General features: G+C 39.0%; 2 protein-coding genes across 3 annotated transcripts; one reads left to right on the top strand and one right to left on the bottom strand.

Moving 5' to 3' along the window:
* Positions 1-15: 15 nt before the first annotated feature.
* Positions 16-27,583, bottom strand: acp1 (acid phosphatase 1). Of its 2 annotated transcripts, XM_084377461.1 has the most exons (7): positions 27,459-27,583; positions 12,915-13,003; positions 11,793-11,866; positions 10,811-10,924; positions 5,452-5,513; positions 4,365-4,470; positions 16-342 (listed from the first exon to the last, which is right to left on the bottom strand). In XM_084377461.1, exons 2-7 carry the CDS (start codon positions 12,952-12,954, stop codon positions 265-267), a joined length of 474 nt encoding a protein of 157 aa, XP_084233587.1. In that variant the 5' UTR covers positions 12,955-13,003; positions 27,459-27,583; the 3' UTR covers positions 16-264. The 2 variants fall into 2 exon arrangements, with proteins under 2 accessions (XP_084233587.1, XP_084233586.1); XM_084377460.1 differs by lacking the exons at positions 10,811-10,924; positions 27,459-27,583 and adding an exon at positions 10,993-11,106.
* Positions 25,128-27,159, top strand: fam110c (family with sequence similarity 110 member C). Its single transcript, XM_084377459.1, has one exon. It carries the CDS (start codon positions 25,470-25,472, stop codon positions 26,508-26,510), a length of 1,041 nt encoding a protein of 346 aa, XP_084233585.1. The 5' UTR covers positions 25,128-25,469; the 3' UTR covers positions 26,511-27,159.
* Positions 27,584-27,987: the final 404 nt, after the last annotated feature.

The raw sequence follows: 27,987 nt of genomic DNA, 5'->3' as shown, positions 1-27,987 counted from the left end.
TCTCCAGAAGTCATATTCATTTAACCATTTTATTAAATCCCCTGAATTTAGAGTTGACAAACTTGTCTACGCAGCTTCTTTCTAAATGTACACATTGTGAGGTTTGTATAACATTTATAACACTGAAACAAAGTGTTCTAGTTCTGTCAGCGACATTCTCAAGAGGGTTATACTGACGAGTGCTTGTGTTATACAGCCGAAGCATGTTGGGTTGATTTTTCCTTCCTCCTCCTTTAAGCAAAGATCATTTAAGGTTGGATGTTGTTAGGAGTTCCTCTCCAGAAAAACTTTGCAGCAGCGTACACACTGTTCGTACACTTTCTCAAAGTCTTCGACACTCCCCTAAGAGACAAAACAAAAAAGACAAAAATTAAAATATGTTTCAGCCACTTGTTGTGAGCTGAATCAGTACATACATCTGTTTGAACTTTTTTTTTTTTTTTAAATGAAAGCAAAGAATTTAAATAAACTAATATCCAACACAGCTGTAGATATGTAGGGCCAATTCTGTGATGAAGGGCTGAAAACCATGATAAAAGTTTCAACTCCCTGTTCTAAGTACAAATAGCTGAGTTATCGCGAAGGAAAAGTACATTTTGTAACGTATTTTTTCCAAAGGGAGGATTATACTGCCAGAGTACCTTTTAAAGTCTGGTTGTGACGGTGCTCAAGCCTTGATGGATTATTATTATTATGGGAAATCCTTTCAAACCACTGCAAACTCCACATATTCGTGATTACTCTTGACATGAAGGGATATTTATATCTGTCCCATGTGTGTTAACAAGTGAACTCAGGCGCTGGACAGCGAAAATTGAAAAAACAGCAGTTGCAGGTCAATAACCACCCAGAGAAGAGGCCTTTCACTGAAACTAAATGTTTTGTATATTATCCTGGGTAGTAGGGTATTTCCATTATCGATTAATTTGCTGATTATTTTTGTTCTGTTAAATTATTTTCAATTGTAAACATGTCTGAAAGTAGTCAAAAATCACAATTTCGAGCATGACAAATTAAAATCCCTTGTTTTGGCAAACTATCGTCTAAGAAATCAAAGATATTCAGTTTACAATTATGTAATATTATATTAATACTATACAACAAAATGCAGCAAATCATCACATTAAAAAAACTGGAACCACTGATTGAGGCAGTTAAAATATTCATTATCATTAATTAATCAATTATCAAAGAAGTTGTCAAATTGTTTGCGTTCTGAGCACAACTACAGTACTTTGAGATAAATGCTACAACTAGCATGCAAATGTGCTCACAATGACAACGTTGAAATTGCTGATGTTTATCATGTATAATATTTATCATTTTCAATATCTTAGTTTAGCCTCTTGCAACACAAAGTGCAGGCCCAAAGAGAGCCTGCAGGTTTATTGACTTATTACATCTTTTGCAGAATTTGACAGATTATTCTCCTTTTCTTTTAATGCGATAAACAATATTAATTTAATGATGGGATGGTCATTTGAGGATCACGGTTGTTTGAGGCCTAAATATTAAGTGCTACCCCACCCCTTCTCCGAAGGCTATTTGAATTCTGTTTTGTATTTTTTATTTTTTATTTATGTGTCTGTTTTTTTAAGTCGAATTGCCCTTTGGGGACAAATAAAGTTGAGTTGAAAATAAAAAAAGACCGTTTTTGAGCAAAACATAATACATTAAAACAACCAGACTTTACAGTACAACACTCTCGTTAACACATTTCTCATAGTAAATCTAACTTTTGACACACTGTCACACTAACAGAGTCGAAAGTTACAACTGAAAACAACACATGGATATCACACATATACACAAGGGGGTGATGATGTGTTAATGTTCCGAGTTTTACAAGAAGCATCTCTTATTGTTGAAAATCTGCGGAAAATCTGCAGAGGTGGTGTCTGAATTCTGCGGGTGCAGATTGCGTGTGGGCCTGTCAGCAGTTAAGAAAGTGCCAGTAAGTTCACAGGGCCTTTAAAACTAACAGTGTTTAATGGTAAATTATGCATGAACTGTCAATTTTGTCTCGTATTACCACACAAAAAGCTTACCCTTACAGTCACACTCAACGAACAAGAAACTTATGTCTCTATCTGTTCACGCACTGGTTCCTATTGGCTCTCTTTATTGTCATTCCATGTGGTTTCTCACGAGGGAGCGCAATCTAATACTGTCAAGTGTCCAAACCACACTGGCTGTAAAGGGCATTCATTCACTCCGTCTTTTGGCTAAAGGAGCTACAAAAACACACACTCGCACCGACCGCCACAAAAAGTAAAGCGGCGCTCAAAGCCAAAATCGGAGACAAACTCATGTAACTGACTGCAGCCACATAAACTGTGGTCAACCACGACCTTCTCTTCCAGCCATATCACTTGTAATTTGATGACTCTTTTAGCTTGGTCCCACAAAATCTAATACAGCACAGCCGATGGCCACAAAAACATTATGATTAGGCCGACAGAGCTACATCCGTCAGGATATTTTTAAATGTAGATCAACAAATAATCATTAATAATAAACCTTCCACAACATTTATCCCCTTCGCTTTTCCAACTCCTGTCTTTCTGACTCATAACCCTCGAGAGGATGAAGAACAGGCAAAGAAGCAAAGTCCAATTTGGCAGGACTTTCAACTGCAGAGATAGCACGTCAGGAACAAAATGAGCGAGCGAGCCATGGAGAGTGAAAAGGCAATGAGCAAACAAAAAAGACGTTTTATAGTGATGTCCAAGTAATCAACACTTCTGTTAAAGTAATGTATTGTGGTTGCACTGGGCTTGAGGGGTTGGTAACAATTTAGGTATTTATTCAAATTGAGAGAGCAAGGAAATGAGTGTTTGGTTTTGATGCTGTTTATTTCATGAAATGTGCCTGGACATGATCCAATCGTTCCCTCTGGAGGGTAAACACTCTCCAGAACTAACACATGTAGCAAAGACAGACATGGTCGGTCTTTAAACAAACTTCAAGTGATTCTGTTGAGCAACATTTCCTGTTCTTTTTGTTCTCTGGGAAATCCTTCTAATGACGTGTTGTTCTGAACAGGTGCTCAGCCATTGCAAGAAAAGGACATGACAGTTTTGTGTTATTTCCAGACACATTGGACAGTTTACATTCACCAGGCACTATCTAATAGTTTCAAGTCTTGTTTTAAGGCCACCGAAAAACCTATTATCTAAGCTCTGTTATAAAACAGTGATGTCAGTGCATCAATCAGAATTGATAATGACCGTCGGGGAGTTGTCTGGTTGTGTTGCCAGACCACTGTCAATCTGATAAAAACCAAAGCCACACAGTCCCGAAGAAGCAGAATAACTTTTTATGTTAATCTCTTGAATATCAAAGGAGGTCTTTAATTGCCATTCATTGATTATCGCAAGTTTTCAGGGGCTTGAAATTTAAACTTCATACAGAGAAAAAAAAAACTGCATTGTTGTTGCACCTTTAAGCCAGCAGTAGAGGTAGTAACAGAGTAAAACTGACAGGACATCCACTGACCCACACACTGTTGTTTTACCCCTTGATTCCACTGGGCACGTCTGTTACCTGGCATGCGCGACGCTGTTTTGTTCCGTCCTCTAGTGGTTTCATATCCCACTGGGAGCGTTTCAAGAGCGGCGCGTCATGCCTGCCTGATTCTGTTGAGTTGCTCAGATTGTGTTTATTTCGTCATTTGTCAGTTTTAAGTATATTGTTAATATGTCTGACTTTGTTTTGCTGTAGATCCCAGAGTCTGCACAGGGTGTTTTATTTTGAAAATTGACCGAATGCTGTTCTGCTGTCCAACTTCCTGTCTGGCTTGATCTGCTCTGTGCAGCTTGACACGGCTGAGGTCTGCTGAAACGCTGGCTCAGAGGTCGTCGTAGTTTTCCACAGCGATTGCAAATTTGAAAACAGTAACACGCAGATAGTGGAAGGGAGACAGAAACAGGCGCCCAATGACAGGCTTTCACCAACAATCTACATCCGGTGATTCAGACTATGTTACATGTCACGCAGACATGCTATCTAAAAATCCCACTCTAGTGCGACATTATGTTGGCGTTGTTTGGTTCAGTTTAGAAAAAAGCAAAGCTGATCTGATGATGAGTCTTTGTTGCCGCGGTATGACAGCTGGCTTTTTACCCTGCCTCCTCAGTGTTGCCGTTTGGGACAGCAGTTAACACTTTTGAAATCCAACGTGCTCCAACAGTCTTATGACCACTTATCCTTTTGGCATATTAATTCACACTTGAATTTGGAGTTTCCAAATCTTTTGACTTTTACCGCAGCTCCCTCAGTGATAGTCAATCTTCCCAAAGACTGATGAATCATCTTAGTTATGCTTGAAAATACTCAACCCGAGAGTTTACTGGAATACTTACATAATACGGGTCTTTGATGATGAGCTGGTTCTGAGGGTCATATGAACCGAGAAGCTCAATCTTTGCTTTGTAGTCTTTCACACTCTTCGCTTTCCTGTTCAACTCACTGTGAAGACGAGAGAAAATACGTAACTCCAGGAGGAATAACAAGAAACACACAGAAAGGTTTAACACAGAATAACAATCAGCTCTTTTTGGATTTAATACATGTAATGTTATACAGTATTTTTTGTCTGCCGCTTAGATATGAGTTGGAACATCTGTCCTGTCCGCCGTGCAGAGATGTCATGTTAAAAAGACTTCCAAACATAGACTGAACATAACAACCCCATTATAATGATATCTGTGTGATACACTTCCTGTCAAAACACTAACAATGGTATAAGCTTGATTCAGGATATCATTAAAACATCTCAGCTTATTTAGGTAAATCCCACATTGAAGTAACAAAATTCAAACTCAAGCAGGAGGTCAAACCATTAAGTAACACTCTGAAGTTGCAAACAATGAGATAGGTTTGATTTAAAGTAAACTAAACTGAGACTGAGTCCCTTTTGTCTAGGACAGGGTCTCATTTTCTCAGTCTCGTCAGCTTAGCATGGGTGGAAAAAAATAATGTGGGAGAAAAAGGAGAGAAAAACTGCCCAAAGAGCAAAGACGAGGCATCCAAAGAACTCAGTAAGCTGCTTACAGATCAGATCTGCCACAAGCATGTGATCTCAAAATGATCCCTAAACGTTCAAAGTATCAAAAAATATCCCTCCCCCTGACCTTTGGAAAGAGCTTAAGAGAGGATATTGCTCATTAAAGGGAGGCTTTCACCTACACGTTAGTTATAGCTCAATGTTACCACCATTTTCATGTGCATGTCAAGAAGTAGCAAATCTCAATCGAAACAGTTAGCAGGTCAACCTAGTTTAACCCCTTTCTCAAGGCAAATATTGTTTTTGATCCAAGGGAACCTTTTATAACTAAAACAGGATACTTAACACATAACACCAGTGTTTTTTTTGCGACTCTGTAGCCAACTGTTATCCACACTCAGAGAAATAATAAACATTTCCGCTGTGAGCTGAAATAACTGTACCTCAAATTGCTCTCGTCCATGCAGAGAATGTACTCAAAGCTCTTGAAATCTTCTTTGGTCACCTGGAAGTGTGGAGAAACATAGGAGAAAACAAATGTTACTGTTGGCTCTGTGAGGAAGCACAGTACAGTCTGCTGAGCCTCTCTGTGGTCCTTAAGAGAGAGTTTAATTCAATGCAGTAAAAATCAAATACATAATTCATTTCCAATAAAACAATAAAGACAGTCGGGTCATTGAGACATGCATTTAAAATTAGAACCCTGACAATTTAAAAAAACTCAAACCATGTTTTCAGGAATAGCAAGTATTTACATTCTTTAGTTATCCCGCTACACGGAAGTTTAAATGGTAGTGCAGAGTTTGCCATTTCTGCACGCACACACACAGGAAACAATGCAAACATAACTTCTGTTCGACAGAAAGGTCCACAGGGCACCTTTAACTTCCAGATGATGCAAACATGCAACGAGCATTTCTGACATCTGGTTCACATTAAAAACGTTATGTAGTAAAAAATAGGGTGGCTTTTATTGTGAAGCAATCACAGGAAGTGTAGTATATTGTCACCAATGCTAACTGACAGCGATTGTTCATCAAAATTGTGCTGACAAAACAACAGTAATTTTGCGCTTTGTCAGCGTTGTGTCAACTTCAGTTCTTGCAAGGGATTAATAACGCAATATGGAGCCACAATAAGCCTTTAGACAACAGGGTGCACACCTCCAACGCCTCAGCAAAATTACCAGCTTTACTATACTTTGCATATCGGAGCACTGTTAAGAGACAAACCAACATTTTGTTGAAATTGCATGAAATTTTTGGTGCATTAATAAACTGCATTTTCTCTGATCACGGTAACCACGGGTGTTCCCAAATCAACCAGGGGCCACTGCATGGTACAGTACGGTATGACACTGGTCACTAGAACAGTCACTTGCATGACACGGAGTCACTAGTATCGTCTCATCTTCTCTGCTTTCCTAAAACTCCTTTTTTTTTTGTTTTTACAGCATTCTTTCGTCCTTTAGTGAAACAAAGCATTGCTCTTACAAACAGCCATCTCTTCAATATCTGCCATCCCATGTTTCTATTTCTGTGTCACAATGAAGATGATGTAATTTCACCCACCGTCGCTGCTATGATCAGCTCAGTTGAAAACGATATCAAGAAAAGTACCTGGTACCAAAAGTGTGTCTAGTCGAGTAGAGCTGAGCCGTACCATGCAGTGGAAACATGCCATAATTTGCACATCTGTTAGCATGTGGAGGGGTGTTGTACAAAGTGTTCACTGTGCTTACTGATGATTTAATAGAACAAGCAGCAATAAAATCCAGGCAGCACCCTTAAGTTTTTAAGGACTTTGAGAGGAAATTTATAGGAATGCCAAGAAGGCGGTGAGGGCAGCAGGAAACAAATAAAGAAGAGAAGAGAGAAACAAAAGAATATTACATATATTTTATGCTCGAGATGTTGACATACAGACACATTCAATAATAGAGGCAGATGCCAACATTCATGCAGCAGCAGGGGAATACATGGGTGTTTTGAATCCCTGTTTATATTCCCAGTGTCTGGTTATAGCCACTTTATTATCCATGTTAACACTTTCACACCCTTTCTCTCACACAGAGCGGTAATCTGTGGCGGTGATAATCAAAGAGGCTGTTGACCTTTCTGCTCCTGTCTCCCTTACACCCTCACACTTTAACGGAAACAGTGGTTATCCCCTGTTAAAAAAAAAACATCATCCGAGGCGTCCTACGAGGCTGACGCAGACGTCGGTTTGATTTCTGAAATATCTGGCTGAGTGTGAGCTGGGGGCTGTTACTGTAAATGAGGAATGAGCAGGGAGACACACATAAAATAGTTCACGTTTAAAAGATGATAAGACCCTGAGAAGATGTGGAGAGATATCAGGAAATTGGGTGGAAAATAATAAATAACAGGCCTTTTATCACAGAAGACGTTTTGATATATCACTGTAGGACAAGCACACATGTAAATAAATAATACACATTTAGGATGTCTGAATTCCATTTAGTTGCATCAGTTTTAGGTTCCTGATCATGTGCCATCATAAACGTTATTAGTAACACCAATGCATTTCTTACTAAAGTATGTCTACACTGAACAACACCAAAGCCCCACAAGTAATCAAATATTTAGAAACAAAAGTATTTGGCATCTGTTGACTTTAAATCTTCTAAATAGTGTTATACACAACATTTAGTAACTGGTTTAAAACACACTGTAATGTATTTGTCAACAATAACTAAAAAGTCTACCACGAAAGTAACATTCTCACAGGTTGATATCTTTAATTATTGATTCTTTTTAATTACCTGATCTATTTCTATAATTTTTTAAGACTGAGCTGGTCTGCACTGCAGTGGGATCTAAGTCACACCTCTGACACGCTCTTCTGTTGTTGTCACTTAGGTGGCGATGGTGCAACCGAACGACACACCTGTTAAATGACTGGCTATTCGCATGTCACTTGTAGCTCGCTCAATTATCAAGGGATATGATAGGCTGTTTATAAGCCAGGGCGTATTCTTACAGGCTTTCCATTGGTTTAAATGTAATGCATACACGTGAAAATATTAATACACCCCCATCCCAAAATAGTCAGTTAACTATTTTCTCTTTGCTATCAATGACGTGTCTATCGACGATACATATCACTATCGCAGATACATGATTATCGTGGTTGAAATAATTAACACGAACGATATTATTGCAAGATTTACCCGCACTACGGGTAGAGTTTCTCGCTCTTGTCCGCCATCTTCTCGGACACAATTTTGTCTCAGCAATAACAGCCATAGGTTGTAGCTAGCAAGCTAATTATAGCGTCATCTTCTTTTTTTCTTTGCTGTTTTATAGCATAGAACGGTAGAAACCAGAATTAAGGTGCATGAGCGTCACCTACAATGATACAGCAAGAACGGAAAGAAATTAGATGATTTAAACGGGCACTCGATTATTTACACAATATTATTACATGCGTATTATTAATATGACACCAATATTTCATTTTTTAATATCATCATTATTGTCAATATTGGTGTATCTCAACACCACTAACCTATATAAGAATCTATACAATCTACATCCAAGGAACCAATTCACCAAAATCCCACAGCGCAACCCTGGGCTGTCTCTGGATTGTGTCTTAATTTAAAACATTGGCAACTACTTTATGTAAATGTTGACTCTATGATAACATATTGATAAGTTGTCATAAAAATTTCAGCTCTCTCAAATCAAATGTCGGTCTGGCCATTTAGCACATTTTCTTTATTAAACAAACATTTTTGTTTATGTGGTGATACAATGTGCTCCAAAGCATCTCCCACTTGGCCTGTCTGCTGGGATACTGGCAGCGGCAGAAGTTTAGCATAGTTCACAGGAAAAAATTGGAGGGTGGGAGCATTAGCCAGTGATGGAAATAAAAAGGGTGATAAAGGAAAGGAGGAAAGAGCAAAAGCTTGTCAAAGCTCATTGTGTGGATTTCGCTGAGCCTCCCCATCCTGCTTTGAGGAGATCAGAGGAGGGTCCGACTGAATGGTTTGCAGTGAGACAAACCAACAAGACGGCAGATCTCAAGCACAGAGTGAAACACCAGGAGTTCTCTCAGGGAAACATAAGAAGAGTATTTTAAGGGCACAGGGGAGTAGGAGTTGCATTGAGTATAAGCCAACAAAGCCTGAAGGCCCTACATGGACAAACATCATGGTGTAATTTCAGGCCTGTTTTAGAATTTGAAACACATGCTGTGAGGTGACACAATGATTGATACGTTGGCTCGATCAATATTTCATACACCATGGGTAAGATCACGTTGTACAACAGTATAAACACACGCCTGGTCAACAGGATCTTTGACCCAAACGCACAGAAAAGATATTTTCAAGATAAAACACGTTTTTTTTTTAAAAATTACTTCATTACTTGGGAAAAAAGTTCAAAAATTGTTTAAATGTGTAGAAAACCACTTGAAATTAAATTTTTAACTGTTTTCGAGTGGAAACTTAACCAGCTGCCGTGTCCCGTAGAGTTCAGTTAACTGTCACAAGAGGTCACTGTATCTGAGGTTTAGGTTAAACCTGCTGCCCACTGAAGAGTAAATTAATACTGTGTTAAAAAGAGCATTTTTATTGTTCTCATTACTTTTAGTATGCGTTCACATCTTTCACCATATAATTCACAGGTTAGTAAGCAGAAAAACACTTTTATGCAAAACACAATAATGATTATTTTCTCTTGGCTTTTCAAGTCAATTCAAAAGAAAAAAATATTTTAATATTTGGTTGATCTGGCACCACACACAGATACCATATATTCCGGAGGCCCAAACTTTTTCTATTGGAAGGCAAAAACTGTAACTTAATAGTGGGCCACGGGCCAAAAGCAAACACCTACTGCATTATTGTATTTTTAAGGTGCAAAATGTTACTAGGGTCTGAATATGAAAAATTAATGATTTCTAAATATTTAAAGAGCATTTTAAATCACAAAAGCACGAGCATTATTATGATGTTTTATTTTTCCCACTAGAATCACCTGGTGGGCCAAACTGAACCTAACACTCTGAGAGCCCTGCTGTACATACATCTTGTAAGGAGAGCTCAACACAATGTTCTGACTGAAGGGGTCATACGCCAAACAAAGAGAGAACCACTGTAAACCACCAATACTACCACTGAGTCAAACACTGGTTAATAAGTAGCCCATCAATGACCATGTTGTAAAGGTTTTTGTCTAACTTTTGTCTAGCAGTTAAAACAATAGCTTAAAAATGAATGCAAATAAATTATGCGTACACTCATTTTATTACACTATCAATTGATCGTGGTCCCATTCTAAAATGTTCATTACCAAAGGATTTCTCACTGAGTTTCAGAGCAAGAGTCACGGTTTGAATTAATGTTCTTAATTTGGGATGGGGGCGTATTCAAGCAGAGTGCAGATGATCTTTAATGAAACTGAAAAAATCTGACATTGAAAAATTAAAACTAATTTTCTATTCGACCATTTGCGAAAGAAGATAAGTAAAACTAAAAGTAAATCATTATTACACACACTTGTGATATATGCAGTTCATCCGAATCATCAACGTTGGTTGGACACTACATCCAGTTCAGCTGCAGTTCAGATGAACATGTGTTTCTTTTCACAGAGTAGTCACAAAGAACTTAGCCTGTAGCTGCGATATTAAATTGGAAAAAGCTGCAAAAAGCTAGTCAAATGCCAAGTGACTGAGCAACAGCAGCACCTGGGTGTGTACTAGGCAACATCACACTCACACACACAAACATCAACAAGGCGAGCGGAGCCACGGGACATATGGTTGTACCTGTCGGGCCCTGTGGCTCGTCTCAATGCCATGCTTCTTTAGGCAGGCCAGACCGCGGGCGTCCGGTAAGCTGCCTATATTCCAGTCGGATGTGGCACCACTGTCTATGACCCACTGCAAACACAGAGAACAGAAAGGGGGCTCTAACTAAGCTAAGGTAGGCGCAGAGGTGGTGGTCGTACCTGCCTGGCCACATGTCTCATGGGCACGCTATGCCTCTTCATGCAGGCTTGACCACGGTCATCTGGATGGTTTCCTATCTCATAGGTGGAGGTGGCAGCACTGTCTATCCTCCACTAGGCAGAGGAGAGCACAGGGAACAATAACACAGCAAAAAATGATTCATACTCAGGCATGTGGTAGGTGGTACAGAATGTACAGGTCTAAATCTCGAGGACAGGATTAGTAGTCAATAGAAGGAGTCCAGGATACATTTTCTGAAACACATCTTTTCCTCATTTCTTATCATTAAGAGGCTGCAGCTGCCACCAGTAACGATTATTAAGCACTTATATAATAATAACCATAATCAGTGGAAGCATGTTTTGAAAAAGCATTATTGCTAACAAATGTTGTAAACATGCAAAACTGATTAACTGGTTTGGTAATCTAAAGGTCCTATTTGTAAGAAAAGTTGATTTCAGAGTCTTATTCCCAACTCGTCAAACGCTGACGCTTTGGGTTTCCCAACTCGTCAAATAATGATGCACAGGGATGCTGGCCAACCCGTCTTACAATCCCAAAGCATCGCTATTTGACAAGTTGGGAATAAGACTCAAAAAACAACTTTCATCGCAAATAGGACCTTTAAGTGTTTCCATGTGCTCAATACTTGTTGCTAATTTGAAAAATGTGTTACGTTAGCCTGGGAGAGATTTAAAAAATAAAAAATAAAAGTTCTTTGTAAATGTAAAAAATGTGCTTTTTCTACCATCAGGTAAAAAATGTCATTGATTCTATTATTAAGCCAATGATTAATTACATTATCCACAACACCAGCTTCTGTTGCCAACTTCCTGAAGACTGCTTCAGCGATGGGGGATCTGCAAATGTTCCCTGTCAAAATGACAAACACAATGAGAAACATTAATGCAATGTTTTAAAAAATAATAATTATTATAATAAAATAAACACTCAAGGGATTTACCCCCATACAGCTACAATACCGCTAGACACTACAGCATGTTCAGTGTCCAAATGCAGGTGCACTGTTACATAAAGAATATCTTCTATAATTTTAAATTTTACTTTTTTAAAATGTAATAAATATTTTTAATGATGCGTTTGTTCTTAATGACAGACCAGGATGAATATAATGTGGCAAAACATAACAAATTATCATGATGAGTAACACATGTGGGCAACATAATGACACACAACGTGAGACAACATACATTTCAGAAACAGTATCACAGATTTTTACTTTACTGTCCCTTTAATATGAATTGTTTTATGTTTATCTTACTCATAACTCTCTCCCTGTTGACAAAACTAACACATGATCTTCTGATATTTTGGCTTCTCACAAGCTGACTGATTATTAACTGATCCACGTTGCTTGTCAAACCAAACCCTGTTTTAGGTGGTAGATTACTTCAATCTTGGTTGCAGTTTTTATCTAGGTCAGCTGAGTTCCGCATACTTCCTCCAACATTGTAGCGTTGACAGCATTAGCAGGAAGTGCAGACCATGTAGCTACTTAGCAAGAGGTTTCAGGTGGACTATGACCTGACATTAAAAAGACAGCGAGTTCAGACTTCCAGTATGCCGTCATTAAAACTCCTCCCTTTTATTTAACAGGGTGCCGTTACTCAGCGTTTCTACAAAACTATGATGTTTCCCATCACACTTGGCTGGACAATAACTGCGCATATCAGTGAATTAAATTTGAAAAGTTTATGAGAGTTGGCAGCATCGCACTGAGCTCATTCATTTAGCCGAGTGACTTAGCTAGCTGTAACATTTTGCTAGCGCTATTAAACTTATCTAACACCAACATAAACTATTAAAATGCTATAACTGGTTTACTGTAATATTCATTGTATTACGGTCACATTCTATGTGTATCACATGAGCTTCTTCGGGGTTAAATGAAGTCTCTTACCCAAGCAAACGAACAACACCGACTTATTTACGGCCGCCATGTTGTACTGAAGGGTCCTGAAGCGTGGACCAGTGGTGGCCAACAAGCGCCTGAACAAGAATTGTAAAAAGAAAAGAAAAAAAAATGTAATTATTTTTAAACTACTGATTAGACATTATAAAAATGCTGCAGGTATAATAACCATTGGTTTCAAGTGCTATACTATAAATATTCGTTTGGTTTAGAGAAATCCCTGAAGCTTAGAAAATAAAACTTTTTCTGTTTTATCCTTTTTATCTGTAAATGATTGACAGGCTAAGTTACTCTTTACCAGACAAATCTGACACACTTTGATTGTTAGGGAAAAAATACACTTTGATACAGTTTGAAGAGGCGTAAAAATAACTAAAAAGCTTAATTTACTTATTGTAGCCTACAGTTTAGCCTACTAGCCTAGTAGAGTATTTACAATTTTTGCTGCTTTCTCCCACCAGGTCACATGTCATACATTTTTTTACTTAATCCACAGTTATAAGGCCTGCAAATTATCATGTCAATTAAGATTTCATGTTGAAAACTGTTTTTCATATTAATAAAATATGGGTGATTTCTGTACACTTAAAGTACAACATGAAAATGTTGCCTACAAATGAGTAGGCCTGCATCAGTAACAGTGATCCGATAAAACTCATGAACGGTCCGCTCTGCTTAACAAGTAGCCTACTATGAGTGCAAGTTCATATAACATATAATACAGATTAGTTTCTGTCACAATTGTTCTTAACAAATCCTTTGGTATCCAATAATTAGCAGTCTACAGTAAAGTAATATAGTTTTTGATACAATTTGACAATTTAAAACATATGCAAGTCGAGCTCACTTGCTTGTAACAGTGTCAACTATTTTATTGCCAAATTAGTTTATCCCAGCTTTCAAGCGTTGATAATAAATGTTAGGGGTACAGGGAGAAAACAACAACCGTTAATCACTATGTAAAAAAAGTTTTTAGCTCTTCTTGATGTAAATTAGACACATACAAGCCCAGTTGGTCCATTAGGAAGTTAAAAGCTTTGTCAGGCTTAATCAATTCCACACTTTTATGACGTCAGAGAACAGCATCGGCAAATTTGGATTAAAGGTCTCCTCAGACTATAAGATCCCAATGGGCCCCTTAATAAGACACAATATTCACTATTTATAGACTTCTGGAGCATTCCCATGTTATGAGTCATGGTATGAAATTCGCAGGTCATGTGAAAATCCCAGACAGAAGTGAGACATTTATAACAGATTACGTGGTGTTGTACAACATTCTTCTGAACTGTGACATAAGCTTTTGCCTCACATTTATGGAAATGTCCCAATTCCCAACTTAAAAAAGAGTCTTTAAAGTATCCACAGAGTCAGCACTGTCAGAGGACGTTGCTACATTGCTAAAGTGTGTATCCTCATCTAGCTGCTGTAAGCATCCGCTCACTTTGCGAGCCTCTCCAGGGTGTGTACTGCCCAATATCTGACTACATCAGTGTCTATAATGTAGGATTTCTGGCACAGCTGTACCTACTTTCAAGGAGCATACACGGAGAAGAAAAATAGCCTGAAGAGTTCAAACTCCAGCAGACTTGCAAAATAAAAGACAATGTGATTATGGTACTAATACCTTTCAGCCTGTGGACTTCATCACATGCTGGTCTCACCAGTCCAAAGCTGTCTTTCACACTATAGTCAAAAACTAATAAAAGGGATCTATTTAATCAGAATATGGTATACAGGACTGCCTGAATACAGCCTGTATTTGTTTTCCACCCAAAAAGTAAGCAGCATTATAAAAAATAAGCTGAGCTGTTTTGCAAAGAATGCTTTGAATGTTTTTTAGTGGTTGTCTTAATTGCTGCGAGAGCTTTAACCTAATCTCCGGAAAATGTTTCAAATCAAACCAACATATGGCCATGACTCATTAACTCAAAACCTCTGATGCTGTTTACACGATACATTTTTATGTCCTTTGCCAGACAGGTCCACAATTATAATTAAAGCCCTTTAAATTTATATGAATGTAAAGTCAAGCTGAGCTTTGAATTCTTTGAAATATAAACTACATTAGTCCTGCAGCTATTGTGTGTAATTTTTTGTTTTTCCACCATGTTTGTGGGAAAAAGCTTGTTTCTCTGAATGGAGGGTCTCACAGCAGCGGTCGACTGAAGTTCAAGGGCTGGCATTGTGGAGACGCACTGTCAACTTTTGTGGCGCACCAATGCCATGTCTGTTGTTGTAAGTTGTATGCTGCTACTGGATGTCTAAATTTCCCTCGGGATCAATAAAGTATGTATGTATCTATCTGACTGGAGTATTTTATACTGTAGTTACATCATACAAATATTAAAGCAAGCTCTTTTTCTCCAAGTAAAACTGGTTCCTGCTGGCACACTAAGCTGCAATTATCCCCTAAAAATGGCCAAGATTGCATTCCACTCAAAAAGTGGAAGCTAGCTCTCCCAGCCTACTGACATTAGCACTGATCCCAGCAGATATTACTTTATTGTTGAATTGAATTTCAACAACTCTTGAGTTATCTGCAGCTCCTGTTGTGTTTATCCCAAATTATTGAAAGGGGGAGGCTATATAGCATTAGCTCTCCTTCCACATCTCAGAAGAATCACATTATGCGTGTCCTGTTGCTATTACCCGTTGTCCTGACAACCCGTTATTCTGAAACCCTAATAGTCGGAAAAATGTCCCATTGGACCAAAAGCCAATAAGATTGATGATACGTTCGACCAGAAACAAAAATCCCAGTGATCCAAAGATCTAAATATGTACACTCTCCCTGGAGTTTTTGGGCCTTAGTATCTTAGTGTCATGCTAGTCTTGAGGTTAGGGTATGTTGTTTGGTCTAAGACCAGAAAGAAAGCCTGTTAAATGTACAGTATGTAATTTCTGCCACTGCCACTGCGCTCGCTCAAAACAGACAAAAAAACATGAGTAGCCTGGGCTCATGTGAGTTGTGTTCATTCTTTAAAAAAAAAAACATTGCAGAGGAAAATCAATCTACATTGCTCAGGTAGAAATGGATGAGGAAATGTTTTAAAATTCACAGTCACATTCACAGGCTTTCTTCATCGCTCTCTGAAAGTATAACGACAGGTGAACGAATGAAACGCACCATTAGCTTTAAGAAATTTACACAGCTCAACAAAAGACTATCTAGCAAAGGCCTAGTTGGTTTTTTTTTAGGAAATTTAAATGTGGAAATTTTACATTTTATGTTTACATATTTTATCTAAATGGGCAGACCCCCATCAATTCAGCACCATGGACAGGGCCAGCTGTCACTGAACTACAAGGACAGGGAGCGTGCACTTTTGGAGCAATGGGTCTTTAGTATGGCACTGTGACCTAGGCACTTTGTACATTTCCCCTGTGATTTAAATAATGAAACAAACATATGGCTAACATATGGAAGTTAGGGAATAATGTATGCATCGCTCAAACCACAGATACAGACTGTATAAGGCAATGCTAACAATGTTGGCCCGCAAGCTGGTTATGCTGAAATACATAGTACATTATTTGACACAGGTTCCTTACCTTGATTGCACAATAAAAAAAAAAATATTTGAGAAAATAAAAGAAAACAGAGATATCTGTTTTTGCAGTGTACCCCTCATAATTCAGAATACACTTATTTGGGGTTAAAGGGAAAAAGATGGCAGGATTCTTTCTTTTTTTTTTTGGCCACTTTTCATGTGATTTGACATCTAGTCATTCACAACCATTTCCCTGGTTGTTTTTATCTGACTTGACACCTCAGATTTGCTTTTCATCTGCTCCACATTATGATGGATTCATGGGATGCGCGTTGCATGTGTTCTATATGATGATTCATCTGGCCATGGGCCACACTTCCATCTCGTGGAAATAACTTTACATTTACAGAGTTGCTGAAAACCTGTCTTTTATTAATGCTGATGTTTTTAAAGATGGAGGGTTTGGAATTTTTGCCCTCTTATTGTAATTTGTACAGCATGTGAGATTTGGTTCCAAGGTAGCTAACTGCAACTGCTAGCTAAGAGTATAGGATGTGTATGGATGTACATTATGTGAATAGAATGAAAATATAGAAGTCAGCATAACCGCTAACTGCCACTCACTATCCTCTTTGCTGAGGCTATCTTTGGCTGTTGCGACTAGCTAGCAAGTTAGCTCAGTTAGCCATGCAGCTAGGTGGCCCCTGTTAGTTGACTGGAGTCTACCTGCATACCTGGATTGGACCTAGGATCATATGGGGAGTCAACATGAGCAACAGAGCTCAGCTTAACTGGGCTCAGCAGCCTCCCAGTGAACACAGCCTCAGACACCAACGGAGGTCAGGGGCTAATTGGTTAGCACGCTTACTTCACTAGACATCTCTGCAACACAGAGACATAAATGTCTTTGACACAATCATTACTATAGATAATGATAGTCATTTTTTTTTTATGTTTTAAACAAAAAATTCTGGCCACATGTTACAAATTGCCCCTTAAAAAATATCAAAGTCTTTGTTTTGTAGAGCTGATACATAAGAATGATTCCAGTTAAAACACGTGTTGGACTTCATTGCTATTTATAATAATTGAAGTCTTAACTGGAACTCTTTACTTTAAAACTTTGTTCCAATGTTGTAATATAGCAGATTTATATTCCTGGAGTGTTGCAATCACTGATCGCTTCAATGTGTTCTGGACATATTGAAATGAAGTGAATTGGCTGGAATTAACAAAGAAACCTGTTGTCTCTTTGCTCATTATCCTGCAAAATTTATGTATCTACTACAATGGAATTGTAGTTTTTTGATTAAAAAATCAATTTGGACCTGTTTTGAGTAGAAAAGGATTTTGTGGTGCCTAAAACACCAGACTGTCTGACTACATTCAAATAAATGCTGCTTGTTTAGTCTTCATTAAAGGTTTTAGCTTTGATTTGTTATTTTTCCGACTTTCTTTCTGACCTCCTGCAGCAATGATGTTGAAGTGCACTCCAGGGTGTTTCAGTACGCCTACAGGGTACCACCACTGTTGCACTTGGGATGGAACCTATCCCGTCAAGTTTTACTTTTCACAAGAGCGTGGCCTAAACCTTGCATTAAATTATTTTTTGGCCTCTTGGGAGCAGTGGAACATGCTGTCAGCTGACATGTTGTCGATATGTTGAATCTATGGCTAACACCCACCTTTCTACACCTTTCTGTCATGTTTCTGTCCACCTGCTGAATGTAAGTCCAATATTCAACCTCATTTTGACTCTGTTTTGGTCTCCACCAACTTCTGATGGAAACATTTGACTGTTTAAATGCTCTAAAATGTTCTCGAGCTATTCTTCCTTAGATGGAAGAAGAGTCTGTTACTGTCCTAGGAAAAGATTAAGCGAAAGGAAATCAAAGCTTCTGATGTATCACATAAAAAACACTGCATCAGTAATCCTCCAAACACACTTGTTTTTTGAAATACAGTAAGATGAGCTTGTGACAGACACCGACTAACTGAGTGGGAGGTGACCTTATATTCCTGGTAATTAGCACCGCATGCATAATTACCAATTATCAGTTACTTTACATAACACTCAAACAATAACTGCAAGCAAAAGATGCCTGCAGCAATTATATCTTATAATTTGCAAGAGGTTTTTAATTGAGTCAGCCGGTTTCATTCACGTCTCTAGGATGGATGGTAATTATTGTGAATGGCTCAATGAAAACACAATTAGCGGGTGATGCAGAGTCACATTAAAGCGTAGAATATGTTTGTCCAACTAGCGGCATAAGTTATGAATCAAATAAAAGTGAGAGGGCTCAGGGGAAAAGTGACTAATGGTGTCAGTGTTCATGTTTACTGTGCTCCCCCTTCGTCCCTCTCCGAGCCTGCTCCCTCTGTCTTTTTTCCAATTAAGCAGACACAGTCAGACAGTCAATCAGACAACGTGCTAAATGACTGCAAACGCTGCCACTGCACTTAGATTCAACTGTAGGAGTCTTTGAAGTCATGTTTCATCTTTTACCCCCCGAGTCAAAGGGAGAGAGAGAGTGTGTGTGTGTGTGTGTGTGTGTGTGTGTGTATTCAACAACTATATTGAAACACTTTGTTCCTCATTGCAACGTTAATGTATTTTATTTGCATCATTTATGAAAATGTGATTTTTGAGATGTTTGTATTTGAAAGCCAATTCCTGTAAAAGACGCAAGCAACCTGACCTGCCAGTTGTTTAATGAAATGTCTAATTTTATGGATTGGCACGAACTCTGTCGGCATTCAAGGTCTGTAAAGGATAAACCCGAATGATGTTTATGATCCTGAGGTTGACATTTGTGGTTTCGGGTGAAATATCTCAACAGAGGATGGGTTAACCCCCTTAGCTTTTCATCTAGAGCCATTCTGGGGAAAAAATTAAGACTAAATACCTGCAAAAGTAATGTCATCCCCATTAGGTTTAGAATGCTAACACACGAGACTCGGTGAACATTTGGCCCTTTTCCAAACACATGTGTTGGCCCGGTTTACAGGGATTTGCCTTTCTTTTACAACAACACCACCCGCTTCAAGGATCAGGTGAACATACTGCTGACTCCCTGCAGCGCTATTGGAGAATAGAAGTACACAGAGCTCTGCTAATTAAGTACACTAAGTTCTACTTCAGTAAGAGGGTAAGATCACAGAGTTACATACATGTTTACTTCAACATACAAGCTTTCAACACATAACATTGTTATGATGTAGTGATTTTTGTTTGTAGTTAGCACTCACATTACGGCAAATTGTTACAGACCTGGGATTTGTATTTGCCACAGTGGTGTTGAATTTCTACATAATTTTATTATGAAGCCGCAAAATCAGGAAACGTTGGGTTTTCACCAGAAGTAACTTAACACGGCTTCTGAAAGGCCTGAAAGTGAACAAAACGAAACAGTAAAATTCAGCAGATGTCTGAAGAGGGACTGAACAGGGGACTCTACAAAATTAGTGGGAGTTGAACAGACAGAAACTTTGATTAAAAACGGGTTCCCACAAAGCATGAGTTGAGTATCGCAACACGGGCTTGTTTGAGGTGTGGGGTCGTCAAAGCGTCACTGCAGCCCACTTGAGCCCACACCAGACGACGGAAGACGGTCCGTCTTGGCCAGGCACGGCTCAACTCAGTAAAACTGGAAATGGAAAAGCAAATCAGCATGGCGCAGTCAAAAGTGCCAGTGGAAAAACCCCAAAAGTTGGATCCCCATTGGCTTTCACAAAGTAATAGTAGCAGTCGATAGTATATCTGTTAAACATTAGCATGTCAGCATTGTCAATGTAAGCATGTTGGCATGCTGACATTAGCATTTATAATGAATAATAATAAACTTTATTTATATAGAGCTTTTCTTCATGATGTTACAAAGTGCTTCAATACAACAAAACAATGACAAAATATTAATAAATGAAATTAAATAAAAATGAAATTTGCATAGAATTAAAACATATTTTTAAAAAATAACTTTTTAATATTAATAGCAGCAAGAGATTTACAAGCTTAATCTCAACAGGTGAATCATTCCTGAGGTTGGGAAATTCAGGGCTAAGTAGAGTGCATACCTCCGCCAAGGCCCAACAGTCCCCTTTAATTCAATCAAGCCAAATCCAAAATCAAACTAGCTATACATGAATCACTCTAAATTTTAAACCACCCATCTCCACCATAATTTAAGATCACCAGATCGATAACAGCCAGACCAGAACAACAAAACAATGAGGATGGAATTATCATCTCCATTGTGTTGTGGGAGAATAACAGATTTTTATTAGGATCCACATCTAATTGCACTCACTAGTAGATGCCACCTTTTTTCCATCAAGTTAACAAAAAGTTACTGGGGTCCATTCTGAGCCAAGACCCATCCTCCTTCCAAGTTCTTGTGGAAATTTTCTTTTGTGCAATACTGCTAACAAACCAACTAACGAACAACCCTCATTGGCAGAAGTAATAATGATAAAGCTTGGAGAAATTCCTGTGCTAATTTAAGGCTAAGTTCAGTAATAGAGGTTACTGTAGAAAAGCCAGCAGGGGTTGTATCATTAGAAGTGAGCCAGTTCTCAGTAGCAGTAAAGAAGTTCAGGTTCTCAGCAGTTTTAAAATCGGGATCGGATGTTTTACAGGGCACATTCTAGAGGGGCAGGTAACAATACAGGGAGTTTAGCTCCACTTGGCTAATAGCTGCATGGGTACAACTTCACAAAGCCACTATATAATAACTTTAGACTGTGAGAAAGACTGAGAAAGAAGCAGAAAGGAAGCAGAAGCTGTATAAGAATGACTTGTGCAGTATTCAGGACAGCAGTATTGATAACTTACAATAAAAAAATTGAAATTCCAGGATGTTTTTTAAAAGATGTTTACTGACAACATGCTCGTGATTCTTGCATGAACATATTTAAAATTACTGTCATTCGTGCATGGAATCAGTGATTGTTACTTTGGCATAGCTCTGTTTTTCACAAGAATCCGAGATCTGAAATCTGAAAACGTATCTGAAATTATGTTGATTCATTTGACAAGTAGGTCAAATAAGGACGAAGTATGAGAAAACTTCATGGTTCATTCTGACCTTAGGGAAGCCAATCAAAAGAAATCAAGAGCAGCTGAATACGTGCAATCAACACGAAAACCAGATGTGGTGTGGGCTAATAATTATGCACTGACACGGAAAATTTGTACTAATAATTTTGCATGATTTGAGGGAAGGCTGTAAGGTCATTTGGGTTGTTGATGAAGGTTTTTCAGTCAACCAGGTCATTGAAATACTAAGTGCTATATTGTAGGCAACTGGATCTTTTCTCTTAAAGGTGTAGATAGGTAGAAATATGGTGTTGATTCAGATAGTCTTAATCACTGTAGGATCATTAAGACAAAGGCAATGCAAGACTAATGAATTTACCACTATGCATTCCAGTGCTGCCCTCTGCCTTTTAAACAAGTAGATCTGGTGAGTTTAAGGTTAGGTCCAGCCACAGATGTTTCAGATTACAGTTCAGTGAATGTTTCCAATTACACAAGGAAGCAAAGAACAGGGAGTCACTTTTTAAATTCTTACTTTTTTGATGAAATTTTCTTTTCTTTAATCTCCATCCATTGCAGTCAAACCTTGATCTCACGACCATAATGAGCCAACAGGGATTCCAAACACTTGCTCAACATTTTTACGCCGGTATTGTACTTTGATGTTGTTTTCTTGCAGTTTGGGGTGAATATGATAAAAACGGGTTTGCATAAATTCATACTGCTGATTTCTCCCTCACTCCTTTAGGAACTCATTCTCAGATACAGCCAGAACACATTTTAAATCCCAGGAAAGCAAAGAGGACAGCCCTGAGGACTGATAGGTCGACCATTCACTGTCATTCACTCCATTAATATCGGTCTAGTTTGGGTTCAGGAGCAGCATTGCCTGCAGGAGTCACTAGTGAAGATCAAGGGTTTCTCTTTATTGCTGTGGAAAACCCTAACTCAGTCACCCATTCAGCCAATTGGCCAGGAAAATGTTGGCAGTTAATGTTTCTGCAAAGTGTTTTCTTCGCGTGAAAACATCATGTTTGTGGTCGAGTTACAGGCAAAAAGGCTGCCAAGCCAGTGACCACAGGTCAAGACTGCATTTCACAATTTGTAACCGTGAAATTGGATATTTATACACAAATATAAAATTGATCACAGGACGCTTTCTAGCCTTGTTTGTGGCAATACAAACTGGATATTTTCGATGTGAAGTCAGGACATCTCCAGCTGCGTTTGTGGTGAACAAAACAGGTACTGTCAGCCAAAACATGTTCTATTCCTCACTCTTTCCCAAGTGGTTGCTGTGCGTACACCTAACTAGATCATAGGCACAGCACTGTCACAAGATAAAATTGAAAACTGAAATCTAAAGAAATGTTCCAACATATCTGTGATTGTTTTAATTACCAACATTTATCGAGGCATTTGCGTTGGTAGTGCAGAGCATGTTGAAGTGAAGTGGAGAGTTGTTTTCATTTTGGATAATTATCACCAATTGCAATTCTTTCATTATACAAATGTTACATCAGCTCCTCCCACTTGCCATTACAATATTACATATTACACTATGTTTATAATGTTCGCACACATTACGCATTGTAACTTCTCATTATCACTCATGGTTTTAACGTTTTTAATTAACATTTGAGCATATATTCAGGTATTTATATGCACAGAAGAACGCCAGTATGGTCCAGCTGTCCAGACCACCGAGGCATTTACTGAACTGTAAAATGAATTGTTTTATGGTTTCAATAGACTGATGCACATGTTCAGAAATGGACTCCGGTGGGATAAGTATGATGGACAAAGCACATTAAATGAGTCCAACTGGATGCTGCACAGTACTAAACTGCCATTTGTTATTCATTGAAGAGTTATTTAACAAGTATGTGGGTGTTTTGGCATCAGGGTTTTTGTCTTCAAAGTACTTATGCTGTTGTTTAGACCAATTAATTTTGGTACTGTTATGTCATAACTTTACAATGGAAGTTTCAAATTAACGGTCTGGTGTGATTTTAAAGCTTGGGCTGGTAAGTTATTCTAGAGGCTTTATGTGTTGTATTTGCGGAAGATTTCTCAACATCTGGCAGCAATAACTTAATCAAAGGCTCTCACAATAAGAGAAAAAAAATCCAGTATCTGTGGCTGTTGCAGACCTCATAATAAGCCCATCTTGTTGTTTCATTCAGCCCATATGAAAGGACTGGACGGGTTACCTGTCCATCTACCAACTTACCTGCCTGCCTGCGTGCACTCTGAACTCATTGCACATGAATGGCGTCTTTCACAAGGCTAGGCGGATAGATTGCTAAAGCTATTATGGGAGAGAAAATGCAGCCAAAATTTTCAAGTAGCTATAAACGGTGAAAGCGGTCAGTTCTAACAATAGCCATGTTTGTTGTTTACGTTCATTATGATAATGTTTTTTCTTACATGTTAGTAGGGCATGAGGTATTTGGTTAGGTTAGCATTGACAACAATGCGCTGTGCTCACAGTACACAGCCACTGAGCCTGTTGTTCCGCAGCTAGCTAACTCAGTAGCACAAAGCACACTGCCCCTGAGCCAAAGAACAGAGCTGCTGCAGCAGCAACATGTAATGTTTTGGTCCCAAAAATCAAAGTCCAAAATGCAAGCAACAAAAAGGCACACACAGCCATGGGGAACGCAGCAGGAATGCAAGAGGAACAGGGAACAGATGCAGGATGAAAACAAACACACTGACAGAGTAAGGGAAAACACAATTAAATACACAGGGGCTAATGAACAAATAATAATAAACACAAGTGCGTGGACAAAAAAAGGCAGGAGGAATAACCAAAAACCCAAACCGTGACACATCAGACTCGTTCAGAGGCTAACATTAGCACAAAGCACACACCCACAGCAGTAAGTAGTAACTCTTGCATCGGGTAGCCTTTTTGGACTGAGATGCGTTTGTGCCCGCTATTTAGGTTGTGTTCATATGATTGTGACATTTAACAAAGTTGTTATTTATTTGTTTATTAGACTACAAAAGATTAGAAAGCTTGTTGAATGTAGCGAACTAGCGGCTAATACATCTCCCATCTGACCAACGAGAGCTACTGGGCAAGCAATGTCTGTTTAGTCAGGCAGTGCACGTTCATGTGTTTTGGAGGAGTGGCACTGGAGGCAGCCTGAAGGGAAGCGGTGGGATTTTTCCAGTTTGATATTTCAAGATTTAGCTTGCTCTCACTAGTTTCTACAATCTTACCAACCCAAGCTTTAAGCAATACAACCAAAGTGTTTCTGACAAGCTCAGGGGATTGATCTAAAACGTGTCATCACCTTTAATTGACCATGCACAAGTATCAACAGGCCACTGAACTCCACCAGTAAGATAGAGCAAGTAAGAAAATACAAAACCCCAAATTTTGATTTAATAACCACAAACACATATTTCCTCTTTGAATCGTTATTGTTGCACAATACTGTTTTGATGGCTTTGACAAACTGCACTCCCACTGGGACACATCACACCGTATGATTTACAGATGAATAGGCTGGAGTAAACATTTATTGCACAACATTTACCCTGTAATGAGGACCAAGCCTACTTGATGACTCAGTGTCTCTGGGTAAATAAGGAGATAAAAGATAGCGCAGAGTTCTTTGTAAAGACAGAAACAAGTTTTCTCGGTTCTTGATAATGTAAGATTTTTGTCCTGTATTGAGCAACAAGGATAAAGGCCCACATTCTCACCAGGACTAGAGAAAAAAATCAGCAGCAGTGTCGGCTTTCACCGTTCTCTCTTGTGATGGTATCAAGTGTACTTTGTACAAGCTTGTGTTTGGTTAAAACTAGCCTTGTGCAGAATGGGTGGGGTAATATGTTTGAACAGACAAGGTGAAATCTCCTGTTGTGATACGTGCTCAGGCAAAGAACAGGCTTGAATGGAATCTTTTACCTCTAACACCGGAGAGACCACATGCTGAACTAAAGGATTACCCACTCTTTTGGAAATAACTGATTCAAATCCTCATTTCAACAACAATGGAGGTAACCAGCGACACCACAAAGATCCTTGAGAAGGGTCCTGAATACCTTCGAAAGCAAATGGAACTGGAGAGTGAGACGAAAGGACGCGTGAGTGCTGTGGAGAGGCTCGCTGCGAGCAAACTGAAATATGTCAAAAGCCAACAGGTGGTCAACTCAACTCAGGAGTCAGTGATCAGCCTTGGATCAGCTTCTGTGAGTAGCACTGGGTCTTCTAATCGGAGCTCGAACCGTAGTAGGAATCTTGTCACAGGGACTAACTCGACAGAAACTACATGTGCACAAGGCTGCGCTGCAGGGCAGGTACGTCGATCCAGCTCCAAAAAACGACCGGACTCCCTTATGCTTTACAGGCAGAAATGTGAGTTACTGAGAGGGTCAACAAATGACCGGAAACACCATATAACACGTAAGCTGCTGCTGAAAAATGCTCCGTTACCTGAGGCGGCAGATAAGGAGCGTGAAGCTGGGGGCAACAAGGAAAAAATCACCACACCTGAGGGCACAGCAAAGGAATGCAGCTCACATGTAGCTCCCTCTGAACCAGAGAGGAGGAGGAATGGAGTGGCAGAACAACACAGCACAGCAAGCAATGCTTCTGGGACAAAGGTGACAGCTGGTAATGTGAAGAAATCTGCAGGTCTCCTGGCGGTTCCTGAGTTTGAAAGGGGGGCTGGCAAAGGGGTCAGTCGTTCTCACTCTGACATCAGCTCCAGGTACTCGAAAAACTTTGCAGAATTTGATACTTTTTTCAAGTACTGCGGGCTGGAAGGTGATGTTATCAAGTCCTTGGGCAGAGAGAACTTCTCGGCACGCTCAGATGAAATTACAACAAACATCCGGAGCGTCAGCGTCTCTACATCAGAAGGCTGCTTCTCCAGGAGCAGCGGTGACAGCGATGGACTGCTGGAGAATGAGTTACATGGAAAGATAAATCAAGGGACATCAGTTATTGAGCGTAATGCAAGGATTATCAAATGGCTGTACAGCTGCAAAAATGCAAAAGAGACTGGGAAAAGATTAAGAGACCTCGATTGAGATTACTCCTTTTTTTTTTTATCTCTACAGAGGCCTTACTGAAGACTGTCGTTACGATGATACATGTCATCCATTTGTCACACTATGTGTTAGGCATCCAACTAAATATTATTTTCATTATCTATTAATTTGTCAATTATATTTATGATTAATCAGTCAGTTGTTTGGTCCGTAAAATGTAAAAAAAAAATGTCAAAAATGTTGATCAGTCTTTCCCGAAGCCCAGGATGATGTCCTTTAATGTTTTGTTTAGTCCACAACCCAAAGATACTCAGTTTACGGCCATTGAAGAGTGAAGAAACCAGGAAATATCAAATTTAAGAAAGCTGAATTAAAGCATGTTGACACTTTTCCTGTGCATACTACATGTGTGTACTAAATTTCAGCAGACTTTTCTGAAAAAAAAAAAAAGGGCGTGTTTGTTTCTGTTCAAACTTGCATAAAACAAGATGTTGTTTGTCAGGCTGGGTGGCACAGAAAGCCCCAAATCCCACACAGAAACACAAGACTGTTATTTTCCTCATATTTTGAAAATGGTATTGAAATGGATGGATTTAGCTGTGATTTAGAATACAATCCTGTGTCAAGGGTCAAAACTAGGTGCATGTGTGCTCACCTGAAGACACACAAATCCAGATAAGTATATAGATTTTAGCACGAAGGAGCTACTGACCAAAGCCCCCCTTAATAAAGAGTTCACTGATAGATTCATCTTTCAATCATGGTCTCAAGGTCAGTTAAAAGCTGCTAAAAAACATATTTCGGGTTGCCTGGTTGTGAAAACTTCCCATGGCTGCTGTTTCACCTCTCTCCTTGTTAATGATGTGGTCACAAATGTTACTCCATTAATCATACACTGTTAACTAGAATGACACTCAGCAGAGTGCATACATCCACTGAGGCCCAACAGTTCCCCTTTGTACTCACTCACCTGAGGATTGACCTCACCTAACAAAAATGAAGAAATTCCTGGATCCATCCCTTTAGTCGGAACCGCAATGTGGCCTATTCAGGTCCGGGAGCTGTCCTCCATCCACATTTTGTGGGAATCCATTGGTAGTGTTTGTGTAATCCTGACAAATCAATCAACAAAAGGACATAGGTGAAAACATAGCATCCATAGTGGAGGTAATACATGAATTTCGGTCCAGTTCCTCTGCACGGTAAGCAGTTATTACTGAAGAGATTTGTCACAATCTGGCAACTCAAGCACTGTTCTTATTAATGGCTTATAAATTATCCATAAAACACCATTGAATTATGTTTTATTTAGTCAGTTACAACATATACATCACCATAACGGTTACTGTGATTATAAAGGCTTGTAGCTCATGTAATGGCAGATAAAATATTTTATACTTATGCTCATAAAGGATATTCCTCAGCAGGGCCTTTAGACCACTTTAAGCATAAAAGTGCCCATAAATTATAATTTATGTGCCTGCTTCTTAAGTTTATAATCCAGATGTGTCTTGTC

Source organism: Pagrus pagrus (assembly GCF_965226575.1).
Source record: "Pagrus pagrus genome assembly, chromosome: 16".
In the NCBI taxonomy this organism is placed as follows: domain Eukaryota; kingdom Metazoa; phylum Chordata; class Actinopteri; order Spariformes; family Sparidae; genus Pagrus; species Pagrus pagrus.
Note: the sequence above shows the minus strand (reverse complement) of the source record. Positions and strands in the feature narration are given on the sequence as shown.